The sequence below is a fragment of the Eutrigla gurnardus genome (assembly GCF_963514095.1).
Source record: "Eutrigla gurnardus genome assembly, chromosome: 14".
Lineage (NCBI taxonomy): Eukaryota > Metazoa > Chordata > Actinopteri > Perciformes > Triglidae > Eutrigla > Eutrigla gurnardus.
The window spans coordinates 1,716,000-1,736,070 of record NC_139937.1 but is presented as its reverse complement, the minus strand read 5'-3'; the positions used below and the strand labels follow the sequence as shown (position 1 = coordinate 1,736,070).

At 41.7% G+C, this 20,071-nt stretch overlaps 2 protein-coding genes across 8 annotated transcripts; one reads left to right on the top strand and one right to left on the bottom strand.

Moving 5' to 3' along the window:
- The first annotated feature begins 746 nt into the window (after positions 1-746).
- Positions 747-16,030, top strand: cd4-1 (CD4-1 molecule). Of its 7 annotated transcripts, none has more exons than XM_084027728.1 (13): positions 747-796; positions 7,916-8,039; positions 8,950-8,987; positions 10,028-10,321; positions 10,898-10,965; positions 11,043-11,201; positions 11,322-11,468; positions 12,176-12,412; positions 12,508-12,873; positions 14,328-14,585; positions 14,723-14,823; positions 14,959-15,002; positions 15,192-16,030. In XM_084027728.1, the coding sequence occupies exons 4-13, from the start codon at positions 10,299-10,301 to the stop codon at positions 15,220-15,222; spliced, it is 1,434 nt and encodes a 477-aa protein (XP_083883854.1). In that variant the 5' UTR covers positions 747-796; positions 7,916-8,039; positions 8,950-8,987; positions 10,028-10,298; the 3' UTR covers positions 15,223-16,030. The 7 variants fall into 7 exon arrangements, with proteins under 7 accessions (XP_083883854.1, XP_083883857.1, XP_083883853.1 ...); XM_084027731.1 differs by having other exon boundaries at positions 8,950-8,995; positions 10,028-10,145; XM_084027727.1 differs by having other exon boundaries at positions 8,950-8,995.
- Positions 16,031-16,074: 44 nt separating this feature from the next.
- Positions 16,075-18,135, bottom strand: LOC311025053 (perlucin-like). Its single transcript, XM_084027734.1, has 5 exons — positions 17,999-18,135; positions 17,681-17,866; positions 17,377-17,528; positions 17,169-17,290; positions 16,075-16,444 (listed from the first exon to the last, which is right to left on the bottom strand). Exons 1-5 carry the CDS (start codon positions 18,018-18,020, stop codon positions 16,282-16,284), a joined length of 645 nt encoding a protein of 214 aa, XP_083883860.1. The 5' UTR covers positions 18,021-18,135; the 3' UTR covers positions 16,075-16,281.
- Positions 18,136-20,071: the final 1,936 nt, after the last annotated feature.

Sequence of the window (20,071 nt, the reverse complement as noted above, 5' to 3'; positions counted from 1 at the left end):
ACACTTACACTGGTACATATACACACACACACACACTTATACTGGTACATATACACACACACACACACACACTTATACTGGTACATATACACACACACACACACACACACACGCTTATACTGGTACATATACACACACACACACACACACACTTATACTGGTACATATACACACACACACACACACACACACTTATACTGGTACATATACACACACACACACACACACGCTTATACTGGTACATATACACACACATACTCACACACACACACAAACTTATACTGGGACATATATACACACACACACACACACACACACACACACACGCTTATACTGGTATATAGACACACTTATGCTGCTACACACACACACTTAAACTGGTACACACACACACTTATACTCGTATAGACACACTTATACTACACACACACTTATACTGCTACACACACACTTATACTGCTACACGCACACTTATACTGCTACACACACACACACACACTTTTACTGGTTCATACATACATTTATACTTCTACATACACACATTTATACTTCTACACACATTTATACTGGTACATACAAACATACATACATACACACGTATACAGTACATACATACATACATACATTCATTCATACTGGTACATACATACACACATACTAACTTCCTGTGTGTGTGTGTGTGTGTGTGTGTGTGTGTGTGTGTGTGTGTGTGTGTGTGAGTGAACGAGCCACCTGCAGAGCGTATTGTCGACCAAATGTCAGAGCTGAACTCGTCGCTGCAGTGAGATCGTCACATGTGAGTACTCCTGAACATACGGCTTATATCCGTCATCAGTCGACTGTTTGAGAAGGTGATTTAAGGGATATTCTTACATGGGGGAGATGAGTGAGGATAGCAACATGTCTGTCTACGAGGGGAGAAACTGTTATAGTGACGAGCGCTGCCTGAGATGCACTCTTGTAGACAGGCGCAAAGGGTCACTGAGGGGCAAAGCTGGAGCACTCAAACCTGCTCTCGTCCTGGCCCACACATTTCAACTCTTTGCCTCTCGTTCCACACACTAATTGTTGTGTCTTGGCCTCGGTTTGGTTTCATCGGACTTGTTTGTAATTTGCCTCAAACAGACACAAATGATCCCAAAGAATGACAAGCAAATGAGCCAGAATATCTCCTAATATATCGTTCCGACGGAATGCCTCGTGATGTTTCGCTGACAGAAACACGGATGAGTTGCATCGAGTAAAACAATACTTGTTTGATCATGAGCCTCAAATAATTGTTTAAATGCCTCAGCCTCGATGTGTTGCACCCTGGAGATTATCGTCTTCATGTTCGACTGGTTCTGATGACATCCCTGAGAAGGATTTCCAAATCTTAAATCAGAAATGCCTAAAATAGATTTCTCCGTTGCTCAATTTTATGACATGTAAAGTTCAAACTTGTGCAATAACGGCAACAGCAGTTGTTGTTGTTTTTGAATTGATGGGTGGCATACAAACAAATTCTCATGGAAGTCTCTGGAAACACTCAGAAGAGTATTAAAACCAAACCAGGCGCTTGTGAATGTTTAATAATCTCCTCACTCTGTGGCCTGCAAAGTCTTTCTAAGAGGAATAATAACACTAAGTTATAAGGGGCAAATGATAAGCACATAAACATCCACATTCTAAAAAATGACGCACACAATCGCATGATAGCAGTTTGTTTCTAACTTTTATATCCTTAACGGGGAACAATCATTGTTTTGTTTGTGTATTTTTGGGCACTAAGAGTGAAATATTAGGGTCAAATGATAAATGTCTAACTTCACCTTTACAGGTTCCCGTGTAAAGTAGAGCAGCATGGTCTGACTGGACAAAGCATCAATGTGCCTAAAGAAATGTAAACTGTACCTCAACGTATATGCACTGGTCACAAGTCCACCGACTTTATAGACAGCATATATGAACGTGACGTTACTCCCAAGTTCAACAGAAGACGGAAATTGTAAAAAGTGGAAGATTAACGCGCACATTAACTGTAACATAAAACAAACGTTCAGCTTTTTATCCAAACAAAGACTAAAGCAATAAACCTAATTTAGAGTTCATGTTTGGTTGACACCTTTATGAAGGTTTGTCAAGTTATCTGAAATAAAACTCATGAATGGTGAGATGTTATGAAAAACAACACTAATAACTGATGCTCTAATTCAGTCCCATACGTGTTAAAATGTGGTGCAAGTATCCCCAAACCCAAAAGTCTGTCTATTATCAACATATGACATTATTATTTTTCTTTACGACCATAAACAGGAAATGTTAAAGATAATATCAAACTAAACCGTATTCAGCACATAATAGCATGATTCTCCTTGTGCAGGATACGTTGCCGCAGCGATACTCGGCTGGTGGAACTGACCGCTGCTCAGTTCGACTTGTGTCCAAAGTGTTAAATGACATTTTTTTACATGTTGACGTTGCGTTGTCTCTTGGGGTTCTCGGTGTGTTGTATCTGGGATTGTTTGTATCGCTGTGAATTCATTGTGTGTCTGAATCTGTTCTCCTCTAACTGGCCTTTGAGGGACAAATGAAGTGCTTTGAATTGATGTGAGTTAATGGCCTTCACCCCACAGAGACCTGCTCACCTCTGTGTCGGTCCGTAATCACCAGACTAAAACCAAACCCCTCCATGAGAAGCATTATGTCATTGAGTTCTGTGTGAAGAATGGATGCTGCAGTCCAAGTAGGACGGGGATATATTGTTATAGAATATTGTTGTGATGGCTCATTTGCCCTGCTTTAATGTTCACATTAACTGTATTTGGAAAAGTAACATCTCTAACACACTCAAATGTATTTATTTATTCATTACATTTTGAAAAACAATTATTGTTATATTTGTGTGCTGGAGTACAGAGCCAAAATAATGAAATGGTATCACTTATAACATCACATACATGCTGTCCTCTCTCCCTCTCCTGTCTCCCTCTCAGTGGCGAGGAGCATGTCGACATTTACATTTGGTGGCTCAGGCTGTGTTTTTTGTATCTTCTGTAGGGAATTGCTCAGCTGCGTTTTGCCTTCTCTGTGATGAGAATGTAACATCTATGTTGACCTGGGGGTGTTTTCATACGAGACAACAGGATTCCCTTCTTATGGCTATTACTCACTTCTCTGTCTCATTGTCTGTCTTACACAAATGAACGCTATCATTCAAAGTGAAACTGAAATTTCTCCTCAGTGTGTGTGCCTCCCTCCTGTTATCATCCCATCAGGATGTTTGAGAAAATCTTGACGTACAGTGTTTAAGTTCAGAAAGCCGTGTAAACCTGCTGCAAATGTAGTGTCGTGTTATACTGAATGCCAATCAGCAGCATTTTGATGGCCTCAAATTCAGCAATCAGCACATTGATTTGGGAGCAACAGGAGGCGGCTAACGAGCCGTCACCTGGCCTCCGGCTGCAGGTGCAAACGCCACAGTTGATTTTGGAACAATCCACAATTCATTTCATTGAAATCGATCAACCTGATGTGTGATTTCCGATTCTGTCACGTCCCCTCGTGCTTGGCTCGGCCTGCAGTCTCAGTTGTCGTGTCGGATCTGTGTTTAAATGACTGGTGTGTTAGGATGGATCCCTGACTGGCCTCTCGTCCAGCGTTTCCCTCGTAATAAGATGGCGGCTGTGTGATGCTGCCTCCGTGGTGATAATGTGTGTACGCGTTGATGCTTTAATGGACCTGGCAATGCAGCAAAATGTTTCCCTTCTGTTTAAAGCGCTTACTGTGAGGTCGACGTGTGCACCTTTGTGTGTTGTGTGAGGCTTCCATGAAACACACTGCAATTGTCTGCATTGTGACATTGTTGCATGTGTATGTAAACAATGTAGGGTTTATTTTCAAAACTTATGGACAATGCTGGCATCAGAGAAATTGGGCAATATATAATGCAATTATCTGATCTATATCGAAGCTGGTGGTTGATCTAGCACGGCGTTTTAATGAAGCTGCTGTGGAATTTGTTGTATCGGCAAAATGTTGTCGTCCAGGTTTGACTTTTTTAGGCAAGGCAACTTTATTTGTATAGCACATTTCATACACAAGGTAGACTCAGAGTGCTTCACATCATAACATGTCATACAATAATAATTTTAGTGATAAAGTGAAATAATAAATCCATTCGGGGGTATTTGCCTTCGTTTGCTAGTTTGAGCACGTGGAGACGGACATGCAGCAAACACCCGGCTAACTGAACCGAGGATGTGGCGTTACGTGAGTTAACATTTACCTGAATGCCCGAGCAAATGCATCATCATGTCAAAAATGTTTATTTAGGAGTCCTTATGAACATATGGCATAACATTGTGGTGAACGTATAAACCCCGACGTACTGCGGTGCATCAGCAGAGAAACGTTCCTAGATGCTTTGACGTCTGGAGGGAATCCCTGAATACAGGGTGGTCTACTACTGGTGAATATTAAATATGGTCTGATTATTCATAGGAACATAGACACTTCAACACAACAGTTGCTGTTGCATGCTGCATGTCGGCTCTGTGGGAGTGTACAGCACTTTTTCCATGGTATAACCTGCGTCATCATGAAACAGCATGATGTTAATGACTTTACAGTAACAACAGTATGCGAGAACACGAACCATGATGCATTTTTCCGAAGGCAAAAATAATTCTGCCTGCTTGAATGTCTTCCACACAAACATGATGACATTACAGCAACACAGCCTGCTCTTGTTTGCATGGAAAGATCTTATTTTCCATTCTGATAAAACAGCGTTACAGTAACACCCAGAGCTCAGCGGCGGTGTGTACGACGTGGAGATGAACACGGCCAGCGTTTCACAATTCTCAAGTTTCAAAGAAGCTTGAATGACGTTCCCTCACATGATGAAACAGCAAACTGTTTTCACGTAGTGAGCAGAATGTCACTTCTTTCTGATTCTCCACCTCTTTTCCACTGACATTTTGACTTATTTAACATGAAAACAGTCGCCAACACACGCCGCACCATTTCTGTACCTTCCCGCGTGCAAAGGGTTTATAAAACGCACACACACACACACACACACACACACACACACACACAGACAAGAGAAACACAGAGAAGCTTTGTGAGGGAAATCCTCAGTGGGAGTGAATAGAGGATGAGTGAAAATAGATGTGTATGAAATAAGTGAATCACCCTTCAGTCTTGCTTGTGGCCCACACTTTTAGTCTTTTGTCTCTTTCAGTAATGAAACGACGTGGTCCACACGCCCTCGTTAGGTGAGTGACTAACGAGGGAGTCCTCACTTTCAGGTGTTTTCCATCAAATTCACAGCTCAAAAGACAGACCTGCCTCCACTGTGATGCCGTCAACTTTGAAACCTATATTTTACGACACGTTAATGTCCAGATGCTCTGTAAGAGAGAGTCATTCGCACTCGGCCCCTGAAGTGAATGTTTCTGCACAGGCAGCCGTAGCTCGAGAAGGTTTCACAAACAGAAAGGCTGGTTTGATTTGGCGCTCCGAGGGAACAGAAGCAGGTGTGAGCCCTTCATGAAGGCAGTACAGAGGCAGGCAGACAAACCTCAGAGAGACACATGAGACGTATATGAGATGTTTGTTTGGTCCTTGTTGTGGTTCACGTTTCTAAACCGCCTCAGCACTGTGTTTCTGCACCTCCTTAATGATCCACGTTGCTGTCGCCAGTTAGCTTAGCCGCCGACAGATCACCTCGTTATCACATAGTCCATTTTGTTAGGATGCTGAAAAACCAATGTTTCAATGTGGAGCAAGAAACAAGGATGCTCGAAATCAACCTTAAACACAGCAGCCTGTATTGTATTGTTCTCACTGTTGATGACCCACCAAACCTGAAATCCAACAACAGTGCCTCATTTTACAAACTTTCTTTGTTTTTAGGTGTTGATTTTTAAGTTTTACTGAAAAGAGAGAAAAAAATGCCAACTTGTTTAGCCATTCCCGTTTCTTCACCCCTCAAAAACCACCCCTCAAAAACCTCTTGAATGGTTTGAAATCTGCAAAAGTTTATGAGAGGAGTTAAACCTCGACATTGTATGCGTGATGTTGGTGTGCAGCGCTTCAGTAAGGACCACAAGAAGCTGTCAGAGACACTCAGACAACAGTCAGAGCCACAGATGTGATGTTATTGAGTGCAGACGAGACTCTACAGCAGGTCAGGAAGATAAGCAGGCAGATGTTTGGTCCCGCACAGGTGCACATTCAAAAACAAGAACTACTTGAGTGCAATCTGAGTTTTACACTGGATGACTGGCGATTTAAATAAAAGAGAACACAAACATGGAAACGGTAGGCTTGTTTACTTCAAAAGAACACGTAGAAATGATCATTCCTGGATGGGTTCGTGGTGCAGAGTTCAGCAAGACCAGCACCACAGAGCTCAATGAGTGCAGGACTAGTTTATTTAGTGTCATACACATACAGCTGATGAAACCTTTCCATCTACGTTTTTATTCATTGCACGGGCCGCTCTCATCTGCTTGGTTTATTCTGATCGCTTGCACAAAATCATGGAATACTAAATCATCGGATCAGAGAACAGAAGATATGATTAGATGAAAACATTTAGTGGAACCTGGAAACGTCTTCAGTTTTACGGACCGTGTTCAAACTTGTTGGGACGAGTATTTGTTCAAATCTTTATTCAATTTGACTTTTTTCTTTTACTACTAAACATTTAAACATGACATGAACCTGGCGCTGCCAAAATACATATTTTCTTGTGGATTTAATCATTTGCCGTATGATGTATCATCAGTGGAGCGCTGCAATGAGAAGACACAGCTGTAATGTCAAGTTATCATTCAGTGATGGAAAAATGAATTATGTAACTTTAATGTTCCTCAAGGGGGAATTTAAGAAAGAAATTGTGGACTTTTTTGTCTGTAGGTCTGTTTCTTTGATTGATATTCAATAATATGACAGCAGTTTGACTATTTTGTTCAGAAACATCATCAGTCTTTTTGTTTGTCAGATGAGACACAAATCACCCTCCAGACTTTTATTCATCCCGCTGTGCATTTGAGATGTGCTCCAGCGTTCACGTAGCTTCTCAGAACTAACAGACTATCGTTGTTAAAGTCACTGAGGAACGGCATTGTTTAAATGAAAATGAAGATTGCTGGTAGGTCAGAGTATAAAAATGAACACGGGAACTGGTGTTGGAACAAGTTCATCTTATAATATGAGAATATGAGATGTTTGTTTATGGTTTAAAGTCTCCTGATGTGTTTATTTCACCATTTTTATCATATTAAACTCACATGACCACTTTTCTCTGTACAGCCGTCCCAGCGTGACAAATGTATTTTCCCCTCACGGCATTTTATCTGTTTCTTTTTAGGAAGCATTTCATTTTTAATTTGCATTTATCAGCTGCTTTTGTGAAGATCGGGTCAGAGGTGAATGTCTTGAATTCCGATAAACTAATTATGTATCTAAATCAGTACAATTATATGACTGAAGTCAAATCCAATCAGCTCGTATACTAAATGAGGCCATAAGCCGCCCATGTGCTATTTAGAACATGCTGAAGATAGAGAAGGAGTCCGTGGAGGCTGTTATCAGGCAGCAACTCAAATCACAATTTTAGCCAATTAAGATTAGTTGTTTGTTTATCAGTTGGACGGATTAAAAAGTAGAAATGAACAAAGAAAGTCGTGACTAAATTAGAATTTACTGATTAAAATAAGGCGTGATTACACTGCCCGAATGATAGTGTTTTTACCAAATATAACACAGCATATCAACACATTAGGGGAATCATTCAATCTGTATTAAGTTGATAAAAACACACACATAGGAATGAGATCTTACCCTCTCCCTCTGTTACAACCAATCAAAGGTCATTATTGTGATTTTGCGTTTGATCGACGACTGTGTGCTTCGTCTCCAGACCAATCGGTGACGAGGGAGGTGCAACGGCACGGCACAAAGAGAGATTGTTTGATAAATATTCAAGATTTCCACCCGACTCCGGATCACTGAACACACAGAGACACCGACACTGAACCACACCTGTGAGTATACAAAACAGTGTTCAGCTGAATATGCATATAAATATAACAACATGTACTGCTGTATACACCAAATATCAGTGCCTGATACTAGTATTGAATAACGAACCTGTAAGACCTCAGTGGGGTCAGCGGGGCCGAAAGGTCGTTGTGGGTTTTAGATCTAATGCAGCTACAGAGACAAGCTGTATTAATCAAACGCAAATCATTTAAGTAAAACTAAAACATGCTAAATATTTTTTTTAAATAATGTGGACGTGCACCGCAAATCATTTTGATGTTTTTTTTTTGTATATGTTGCATTTCCTCTTTCTTGCTTTAAAATACCAGGCGGCACAAATCGGACTCCAGCGATACACACAATTTACAGATTATAGACATAAATGATCAGTGCATCCATTTTATATGGACCGTTAAATACAATCTGACTAAAAATGTTGATACGCCGTTAAAGTCAATTTGTGTTCCACTGATTTTTCGGTCCAACATTTTCTTCCTGCTTAAACTATATATTCAGGGTTTACGCATAGTAGACACATAGTTTATTCTAATAAAGGCTGTGCCTGCACTAAATTCCATCCAACATTCTTTTAATATTTTACTCCTTAATATATATATATATATATATATATATATATATATATATATATATATATATATATATATATTTTTTTTTTTTTTTTTTTTTTTTTTTTTTAAGGAGTAAAATATTAAAAGTATGTTGAATTTAGTTCAGGCGCAGCCTTTATTAGAAATTAGACACATTTCAATCAATAAGTATATTTATATTGTAATCCTGCCTGTCCCTTCCTCCTCCTCTGCTGGCTCTCCTCCCCCTTCCTCCCCCCTTCCTCCCCCTTCTCCTCCCCTCCCCTCCAACTCTGCTCATGTTGATGCTCCATCCTGACTACAGATATGCTGGTCTTGGTTTCTGGGTTTGGATCTCCACAGGTGACTTTGTACGTCCGTTTACAAACCCTGATCCGAGTGCTAATGAATAATGCAAAAAAACAAAACAAATTCTAGTAAATCTCACTCAACTCTCTCTATTGCAGACACACTGCAAACATACATAATCCATTTGTTTTGAGACATTTCTCCTTGAAACACATCAGCTCAGATTTGAGTGTTTAATGTTGCTTTTCAAGACTCTGAAGTGTGAGGCCAGATCAGTGTGCGTGTTGACATAAAGACACTTAATGACCGTCATAAATTTGAAATATACATCCCGATACTTTAATGTAGAGGACTGTGACTCATTTTCACAGGACATTTGCCTCTAATGGTGAGACAAAGAGACTTTTAGAGATATTTTGATGCACATATAGAGGGAAACAAGGGGAGCATGATGAGCCATGACATTCTGCCGCCTTAACCCCGAGACCGCCAGGGTGCTCAAACTTTCTTTTATACCATAAAAGTATTTGTCACAACCTGGTACAAGTCTTTAAGGATATTCACTGTTGCAACGTGTTGCAATAGCTTAATAGAGAAAAAATAAATATCATCACCATGATTATTATTATAACCAACTATGTAAATATCTTGCAAAAACAACTCATCTTTGACTCGAAACTTTTATTTTCTTATTCTTCATATTCTTATTCTATATCTTGTTTTATTAGCTCATTGTTTCTAATTACCTATTTGTACAATGTAATTTATTTAAAAACGCCAAATAAACATTAATAAGCGATGTCTTAATCTGCACTGCTTTTGTGTCAAATATAATTTTGACAAATAAATCTCCGATCTCTTGTCTGGGCCTTACACCAAGGGTCAAATCAATACAAAGGCGAGAATAAAAGTCTTTGAAAATATGTATTTGTGCTCAATCACATATACGTACACACTATAATGGTGTTTTGTTTTAATGTGGAGGGAGAGAGAGATACGGAGTGAGACAGGGAGAGAGAAGAGAGAAACATCTACCATTCAACCACAGTCTAAGTGTGCTGCTGGTGCTGTGGTCTTTTCTTTTCTCTTTTCAGCGTGGAGAGATCCGTCTTTCGTGGAACAGGGGAGGAAGAGACGTGAGAGACTGAGGGGGAGGACTGGGAGGGATAACAATCTGCACCTTAACTAAATCAAGGCCCACCACAACCCAACGTACGCTCTCTGCCTCTCTTCCCTCCGCCTTTGTCTGCTTCTTCTCATCCAAGAACCCACCGTAGCCCGCCTTCTCTCTACGCTCGGAACTCTTTCATCTTCAAATCTCTCCAAATCTGAGACCACCACAAAGCCCCCTTTGTTTCCTGCTGAATGATTCCTCTTTGCAGCAAAAGGTGATATATGTAAAAATGATACGATGAAGTAAGGACGTCTCTACAACATTATGTATCTCATTTGCTCTGATGCTTCATTTGACCCTTTGTGTCCATAAATGAACAAGTTATTTATTTGTGAGCATTCATATTAGTAGTTGTTAGTGTTTATATTGCATCACTGTAGAAGTGTTTTTGTCTCTTTCATTTGTAGAAAGGGTGCACAAAATATAAACAAATATGTAATGCAGTCTAGTATAATATCGCTACCAAACTGACTCGCCAATAAACACAAAAAGAAGTTATAAAAACATATAGTTGAATCAACAGGTCTCTGACACGGTGTCAGTCGAAAACCAAACCACGAGCTCAGTTTAAGTTTCACAAAGGTAGATTTGCAGGGTTAAACTGAGACAGAAGCTACTCTGCAAAAACCTTCAATGACTTGGTGTTCCACAGGGCTCCGTACTTTGACCACTCCTTTTCCCCTTTGTCCACTCCTTCCCCTCCTTTTCTGCTTTTTATGAATGAAAATACAAACAATTATGATATGTTATATAAATGTGTTATCTCTATATATCTCCTGACTTTTTTCAGACGTGTGACTGAAATGAAGAACTTACTTCACTCCGTTGTCCTGGTCGCAGCACTCATGTCAACAACAGGTAAGGTGCATTGACTGCAGACAATCCATTTATGGTGACTTGTTCAACAACACATAACCTCCTCGTCACTGTCGTAGGGGCAGAAGAGTTGGTCTACGCTCAGCTGGGCGACAAGGTGACCCTTCACCCTCCAGCGGGGATCAACCTACAAAAAGATTATGTGTACTGGTTCCGGGAAAAAGAAGGCCTTGAACTCGCTGGGCGCAATCCCCATGGTAAAATGTGGACCACTACAGGTGAACAATGCATTATAACATAATAATAATATAATAATAATAAAAACATGTTTTACCATCACCAGATGAAACATATAAACTACTTTTCACGATAACAACCATTGAATTCTTCCCTTGCAGTTGAACCCTGGAAAGGCAATCTGTCCTTGTCTGAAGCCTCGCTGATCATCACAAACATCCGAGAAGAATACTTTGGGTCTATTTTTTTTAAACACTCAGTAAATGAAGTCCATTCCTTTACTGAGTATAAACTACTCAAAGTCAATGGTAAGAGTAGAAATAAGGTGACGTGATCAGTCCAGTCTGGACTGGATATATTTTGGGGAAATATGCTTTTATAAAATGTGTAACTAGGATTTTCATGTTTTAACCCGAGGCGTGTGGGTTTATCCTGTCAGGCTCAAGAATCTTTTGGACAAACTCATAAAACATGATCATGAACATTTTGGGTGATTTCTACCTCACTGCTGCTGTATTTATATTTGTCCAACTACGTTTACTTGATGGAAATGTACAGCCAAATAGAAGTAAAAATATTGAATTATATGGACTGCACGGTGGTGTAGTGGGTAGCACTCTCGCCTCACAGCAAGAGGGTCCCGGGTTCGATTCCCGGGTCGGCCCGGGTTCCTTCTGTGTGGAGTTTGCATGTTCTCCCGTGTAAGTGTGGGTTCTCTCTGGGTTCTCTGGCTTCCTCCCACAGTCCAAAGACATGCAGGATGGGGATAAGTTAATTGGTGACTCTAAATTGCCCATAGGTGTGAATGTGAGTGTGAATGGTTGTTTGTCTCTACATGTGATACCTGTGATAGACTGGCGTCCTGTCCAGGGTGTACCCTGCCTTTGCCCAATGATAGCTGGGATAGGCTCCAGCCCCCCCGCGACCCTGAATACAGGATAAGCGGTAGACGATGGATGGAATATTGAATTATCTTTACATTGAATAATGTCGTAATTTTCATTCTTTTTCCTAGTGAGTGTGCAGCCACCCTCCCCTCTAATGCCTGGCGACTCACTGGCTCTGTCCTGCACCGCTGAGACTCCTCAGGGTCACAAGAAGCCAGCGATACGCTGGCTGAATCCCCAGGGGATGACAGATAACCTGGAAGGACTCTCCTGGAGGGCCAAAAGCCACGTTAGAGGCCAGTGGACTTGTGTTGTAACAAACGACAGAAAAGAGTACAAGGCCAACATTTCTGTCACAGTGTTGGGTGAGTGACTGTGTCTATGTGCATGCATTCATTTGACAGGACTGTTCCCTCATGCTGAAGATCTTCACCGCTGCCTCTCTTTCCTTCCTGTGTAGACCTTTCCCCAGGTCCTTCACACCAGTATACGTCTAAATCCTGGCCTCTCACCATCCCCTGTTCCTTTCCTGATCACATCACGTGGCAGCAAATCACAGCAAAGAACATCCAGGAAGCTCACTGGCTCTTCGTCCCTAAAGCCGGCTGGAGTCCACAGAGGCTCTTCAACCTCTCTCTGAAGGACCCGGTGACCTGGCAGGCGGTCCAGGACCGAGGATTGCGTCCCATACCAGACCCTAAAAAAGGAAACCTGTCTTTGACCAGAAATCGAGGGAGAGAAGAAGACGGGGGAAATTACACATGCGCCCTGAAATTTAAAAATGGTGTAACTCTGACCAGGACTGTGCATGTAGAGGTGCTGCAAAGTAAGTCACAATGAATGTTCCACTCACATCCTCATTCATCTTCTTCATGTCCAGTGGTTACTCCTCCTTTTTAACTGTCATACACAAGTGGCCTCTCTGCCTCCTCTCTTCCTCTGCTCTTCTCTCCGAGACGAGTGTTTAAATCTCTTTATTTGGAAGTGTCCCTGGTGTGGTGTGCCTAATTCAGTGGCTAATGCACTTGTCTAGCTCCACTTGTTTTAATAGAGCATAACTAGCTTTCCATCCGCCATAAACGTGCGATAGCAAAATGAATTTTTAATTGGACTCTGTGTTCGGAGGATTTATGGTGGAAAATTAAGATTTCCCATTTTCTATCAGAGCTATTAGTTACCCAGGAACATTGAAACAAGACTGCCAATCTGATGGATTATTCAGAGGAGGGGGGGCGAATACCCCTAAACTTGACGAGATCCCTGTGGAGTCCTGCTGCCATGTTTGTGATTCTCTTGCCCCCCTGAAGTAACTGCTGCCGTAAAGACGGTGCTGAGTGAATGCTTGTCTGCTTCTAATACTTCTAGTGTCGAGGTTTAATGGTGTTCAAGCAAGCTCGATGAAATAAACAAGACAAACACTGAAACTCAGACTGAGAACCACTGCCGTTATGGCTTTTGACTGCAAATAACTTGCTGAACGTTTGGTAAAGATAGAAGGGAACAAATAATCAAATGTTAGCTGGCGTCGGTTTGAATTTAGATTAAATACAAAGAAGCATATGACATAGTAGTCTAGTTGAAGGCCTGGTACATCAGGTGTTATATTCTAATTCATTGGTTTTATGATAACTGATAACAGGGACAAATCATCCAGTGGTGATCCTACATAACAAAACTCAATCAAATGAAATGTATTGATAGCTGGATTTTACCTTTGTTACGGCTGCAGCTTATATTTTTGTTTTAATGAATCTGTCGGTTGTTTTCTTGAGGGCGGTCGTAGTTTCCCAGAGGCCTCACCAGCAGTCCAAAGCCAAAACGCACTCAATTAGAACAGGATTTCAAGGAGACCAGCGTGTATTTGCATTTGAAGGGTTAAAAGTTTAGGGCTTTTATTTTTTTTATGATTTGGACAAATAATCGTTGTTTCAGCTCCAATTGTCTTTCAGTGGATGGACGGTACATCATAACGAACTTGGAGGGATATGGGAGAGCCAGAATCAATCTTATTTCTGGAGATCATTTCCCTTCTTCCTGTGCTCCATGTCTTTAGTCTGTACAGATTAGCTGTGCAGTTATATAAATATCTATTTTTCTTTTATAAAGAAGCATTTTATGGAAGTCATTTATTCCCTCATTCTGGGAAAGATGAACCGGTGCGGCAGCAACAGAAGCTCATTCACATTCAGAGAGCGAATGTCGAGCCTGTCACATTTTCTCATGCATTTCATATTTTTTACTTTCTCTCTTTCTGCACCTCTTCATTCTCTCGCTCTCCAGTCATCTCCTCCCCCACAACGCACGTCATTTCTGGCCAGCAGCTCAACCTGACCTGTGGCCTCGGCCGTCCGCTGCCCTCTGACCTGCGACTGAAGTGGTTCCCGCCGGAGCGCTCGTCCCTGTCGTCTCTGCCGCCGGACCGCCACCCCGCCCATCTGGCCATCCCTGAAGTCGGGACAGGAGATAGCGGGAAGTGGAGGTGTGAGCTGTGGCAGAGCAACACGAGGCTGGCGTCGGCTGAGATAACACTCGACATCGGTGAGCACAGGAAGTGAAAAGAGAGCAGGAAATATGACACGGGCATGACCTGTGGCCACAAGCACTCTTTACGACAGAAGCTCGGTTTGCTCTGTGTACTGTATGGTGTTTGATGCCCCTCTGTTTGTTTTACACAGAAGCTAAACTGAGTGTGTGGATGCTGGTGGTCATATGCAGTGTCAGCGCCATCGCCATCCTCCTCTTCATCCTCGGTTTCATCCTCTACCGACGCAGACAAGTACAGTCAAACCACCCATTCCTTTCTGTTGGATCACACGGGATCATTAATGTGGCACTAAGTCTCTCTCTCTCTCTCTCTCTCTCTCTCTCTCTCTCTCTCTCTCTCTCTCTCTCTCTCTCGCTCTGTCATTAGCAGAAGATGAGACACCTCAGGCGTCGACTCTGCAAATGCAAATCGTACGTATACCATTTCCTGGATTCATGAAATGACTCCAAACACACGTTCACACTCGCCATTTTTTCACCATAAGCGGTTTTATGAAGAAATAAACATTAATAAAACAAACATCTGCACTTTGTTTTTTCCGTGGCTTTGTGTCTCTTTCCCTAACTCAAACAAAGAAACCTGTTACTTTTATGCTTCAGCCCCAAACCCAAAGGATTCTACAGAACATAATACCTCACACAGAGAGACTTCCACGAGGACATCGCAGCCAATCGAATATCTGTCGAGATGAGATGGATTTTTCATATTTACTGGACTGTCAAACTCTGTTAGGTGTGTTAGATGATTGTCTGGAAGTTTCACAAGTTCAGTTCAAAGACTGTCTTATCAAAAAAAATATTTTACAGTTGCACATATCAGCTCTATTGGATTGTTTTTATATCTGTATTATAACATGTAAACCGAAGGGACTTTTGAATTATATGAATTCCTCCATGCTTCTTTTAATTGTGCTTTCATTTGTATTGTTTGTGATGAATGCTGTTATTAATGATTTTTGTTATGCTCTCTTTCATCCATGTTGTTTCGAGATTTGTCTTTATATGTAATGTATATTTTTATGATGCTCTATAACAGAGGTCTTTGACGTTTTTCAGGCCAAGGACCCCCTCGTCCTATAGTGGAGGGACCCATATTATTACATATCCTATAATATTGTGTTGCGAATTAAACCGGTCAATAATAATGTGTAGTACAGCTTATAGTCCCATGTATAAATACATTGTAATGTATGTATACAATGCTAAGCCATTCAAATAATAATTGTTGACAGATTCAAATATTTACAGAGCATATTGTAATTCTATATTGGCATTTCTACATCACAATTACACCTCATAACTTTGAATAAATGGGAAGATTTATATTTGCTTATAATAAGTTGTATTCATGTTAATGTGTATTTTTGGACATATTAAAATGTTTGGAAGAAATCAAGTTTGGGATCAAATCATTTCGGGGACTCGTTAATAAATCTTTTTTTTTTTAAATGAGCATGTGTTGATATTAAGTACATGTGCACAGTTTTTTGTTGACAGATTATTGTTTATTTGTAGATGAAAATGCAAAGATAAACCTTGGAAGTGTGTGATTAAACCATAAATATCTTTCATCAGTGAGTGGTGGTCCTGCAGCGGGGGCTGGTGGTCCTGCAGCGGGGGCTGGTGGTCCTGCAGCGGGGGCTGGTGGTCCTGCAGCGGGGACTGGTGGTCCTGCAGTTGGGGCTGGTGCTCAGAGCAGCGGGAAGGCGTCCCTCTGACAGACCCGTGGGTACGTGAAAGAACAGGGAACGTCGTACCACAGCTGAGTGTGGCTGTGCACCACGGCACAGTTCTCCCCCTCCAGACCGCCGGACACGTTGTTGTCTGGCTGTGATTGCAGCTTGTCCCAAAATCTACACACAGAAAAAAGTGTTTATTTCTTCTTCCTTTATTTCTTACAATTATTTCTTTGTTCACAATAAACTTTGATTATTTAATCTAAACTCATCTTTTTAGGGGGCATATGCATTAATTAGTAACATCTGCATGCATAAAGGCTGATATCAAGCATGCTATGTGTGATGTGCTCACTTGATGATGAGTCTTATATAAACTGTAATTTCTTACAATCCAAACCAAATACCCATACTATGTAGTTATAAACTATAGTTTTAATCAGCTAGTGTATGATTTAGGAATAACAACAGAGACATTCACTGTCTCCAGAGGCTGAATCCTGATGACTTGATTGGCCTGACTTTTTGTCTCACACCACCACCACGTTTTAACGTTTAAACATTTAATGTTTGTTCATTGCTTTGGTGATTTTGCTTTTCATTTATGGCACATATTTGGCTTCATGACCTTTTAACCTCTGAAACTACCAACATTCCCAAATGCCTCGGCTCTACTTTACTTAACAGAAGACTGGAACAAAAGACATGAAGACAACTTTATAATGAAATGTGTCTTTAAAACCATTGCATTCTTGGTAGGTCTGTTAATCCATCAACTTGAGGCTCGGCAGGCGTCCACACAATGTTTTAAGCACTTGAATATGTGTTATTGATTTGTTTGTGTATGAACAACACTGTCTTATTATGAGACAAGTTTTTATTTTAGACATTTCACACTTACGCTGTTGTAAGTGTTGAGTTGTCCACCCATTTCCAGAGTCCTTCACTCTCCATGTCAGACAGTCCGATCCAGTAGTACGTGTAGAGCCCTCCGATTTCTCTGCCTTCTCGTTCCACGGCATCCTACAAATATAACATATAACATGATATATATATCAACAAATATAGTCAAATCGAGAGAGAGAAAAGCCCCACACAGACACACTTACATGCTGTGCTTTAGTGGTCAAAATGGCAAGATGCGAGTCCATCTCTGCACACCTCTCCACACTTGTAGAGTAGTTGCTCCTGTCGGTGCTGACGAGGAAGCACTGGTCCCCGACGTGAAGCCAGCCCTGGCTGCACTCGCCACAGTTCACCACTGTGGGAGAGTGCATGTATTTACTTTGCTCGACAGGAAAACTTTACAGATGGTTTACGGACAAATGCAGAATACATGTGGGATTGCAGCATGTAAAGAAATGGATGATTTCTGGTCCATCTGCTGGAGCATGCAAGAGGAAAGTGGCGTACCTGGAGCGGAGCAGCTGTTTGCCAGGTTGGAGAATTCTTTACACAGGACTCTGTAGCGATTCATCGACAGGTCTAGTTTCAGCTTCAGAGCAGACACCTCCTTCTCCAGACTGTCTGCAGTCTGACAGGAGGCCACAGAGAGCAAGAGGCCGATGAGGACGGCGTGGCCTCTGGTGTCCAGGGCACCTGAGGACACAGGAAGCAGATAAACAACATCAGAGTCCATGCAGATCCACAAGTGCAGCCCCATCACAACAGCATGAACTGGCCCGTCCTAATACCAGACCGTCTGGTGCACATCCTTTAAGGTGCACTCACCTTTCTTCTCGATGCGGGTCATCGCGTCTGCTGGGATATCGCTAACTTCGTCTCCCTCTCTGCTCTCTGGATGTTTTATAGAGCCGTCGGTGTGTACTTAAGAGCAGGAGGTGATGGGAAGTACAGATTGCACAAATCTAAAAAACAGATTGGGGAGTTGGTGATTACCAAAGCATGTAAACTAAGATGGTGCAATATCTCACATCAAACCATTGATGACCTGCCATATTGGATCAGACAAACAAACATTTCATGATGGAGCTCTGGCATGAGGCATTATTTACCGTTCAATGAGCAAAACCAAAGATCTAAAAAAAAGTCTAAAAAGTATGACTCAGCATTAATCAGCCCAGTGTGTGGGCGGCTGTGTTGAGAGTAATTTGACAACAGTATCACCTCGACACACCAGATGCCCGCTCTGTTGCTCCGACAGACTGTCAACATGTTGTTGTTGTTTCAGCTACACGCCTGTTTATTATTTTTTTCTTGGCACCTCATTCCTACAGTCATTGTCAGCTATTCTTATTCATGAGCTTTTGCTATTTAAACCAAAGGAATTAAAGCAGAGGAGGATTATTCAGCGTCCGTGTGTGTGTGCATCGCTGTGACTAGTGAGCTGAAAATGTGTGATTGCTTCATCAACACAAACTCATGAATGTGTGTACCTTTGTTTCTCTACAACACAGCACAAAAACGCAGCTCCTAGCTGCTTTCCCCTCTCAACCTTGTTGAGTGTTTAGTTTTATTTTTAATGAACATCGGGAAGTTGAAGGTACTGGCTGTTTTCGTTTGTTTTATTTCGACTATTGTGTCATCTATCCGTCAGGTTCAGTGCTTGTCTCCAAACAGCCTGAGAGTGAGGAACCTGCTGGATTATGCAACACAGGGCAAGTGAAACACCACAGTACACGGCACAGAGCCAGCAACGTGAGGAAAGAATGTTCCCGTTTGGCAAGATTAACACACTTTCCAAGAAAGAGCTGACATTATTTAGTTGTAGTTCCAGTTTAACTGAGCACATTTGTTGCAGCAGTGTTGTGGCAAGACACGCCTCCATAAATCAACTGGCAGAGATTAATTTAATTTCAAGGAGAAATATTGCTGCTTTGGAGAGGAGCCTTTAGGGACCAAAAGAGGGAGGGTAGAGAGACAGAGTGTTAACAAGGGCGGCACCGCCATGGAGGAGAGAGAACTACAGCACAACCATGGTACTGTAGTGTGCTGTGATGTTTCATGTGTAAGCCAGTGGTAAAACAGTATCTACATTAGTACAATTAATCAGGTAATTATATTTCTGCACTTTTATTATCTATTTCCAAGGGTCTGAATACTTTGCCACTACTGAATACTGCATACGTTGTGTTTGTGTGCACTCGAGTATCCACTTGACCTAAACTTCAGCAGACGTACCATGTTATCTTTTGGGTGCACTCTGCGCTGCAGCCGGGGGATTAAGACTGAACAGGCAGCTACAGGCTGGGTTTGTGTCGAAACAGGCTGACGGGGACTGAATCAGGCGCTGACTGCTCTCCTCATGCTGGTTAGCTGCAACATCGTACTGAATGTGTTGTGTAAGTATAACCAGTCAGTATGTATGCCTGTCTGTCTGTCTGTCTGTCTGTCTGTCTGTCTGTCTGTCTGTCTGTCAGCTAGACTCACTCTCGCTGATTATTCCCTCCTTATTTCAGCCCAGTGTGCTTTCGGACACCTGTAATTGGCAATAAAAAAGATAAAGCGCTCTCTCCAGTCTGGTGAGGGTCATGTAATAGAAAAAGCACAAAAGTCCATAATTGTGAAATATTTCTCCTGCAGGGTAAACAGGCTCTGGCAGCTCGGCGTGGTAATGTGCTTGTGAGGACAAACTCTCATTTAAAACAAACACCACTGGGGACGTACGTGATCTATTACCACCACACACACACACTCTTTCTCTCTCTCTCTCTCTCTCTCTCTCTCTCTCTCTCTCTCTCTCTCTCTCTCTCACACACACACACACACACACACACACACACACTCTCTCTCTCTCTCTCTCTCACACACACACACACACACACACACACTCACACACACACA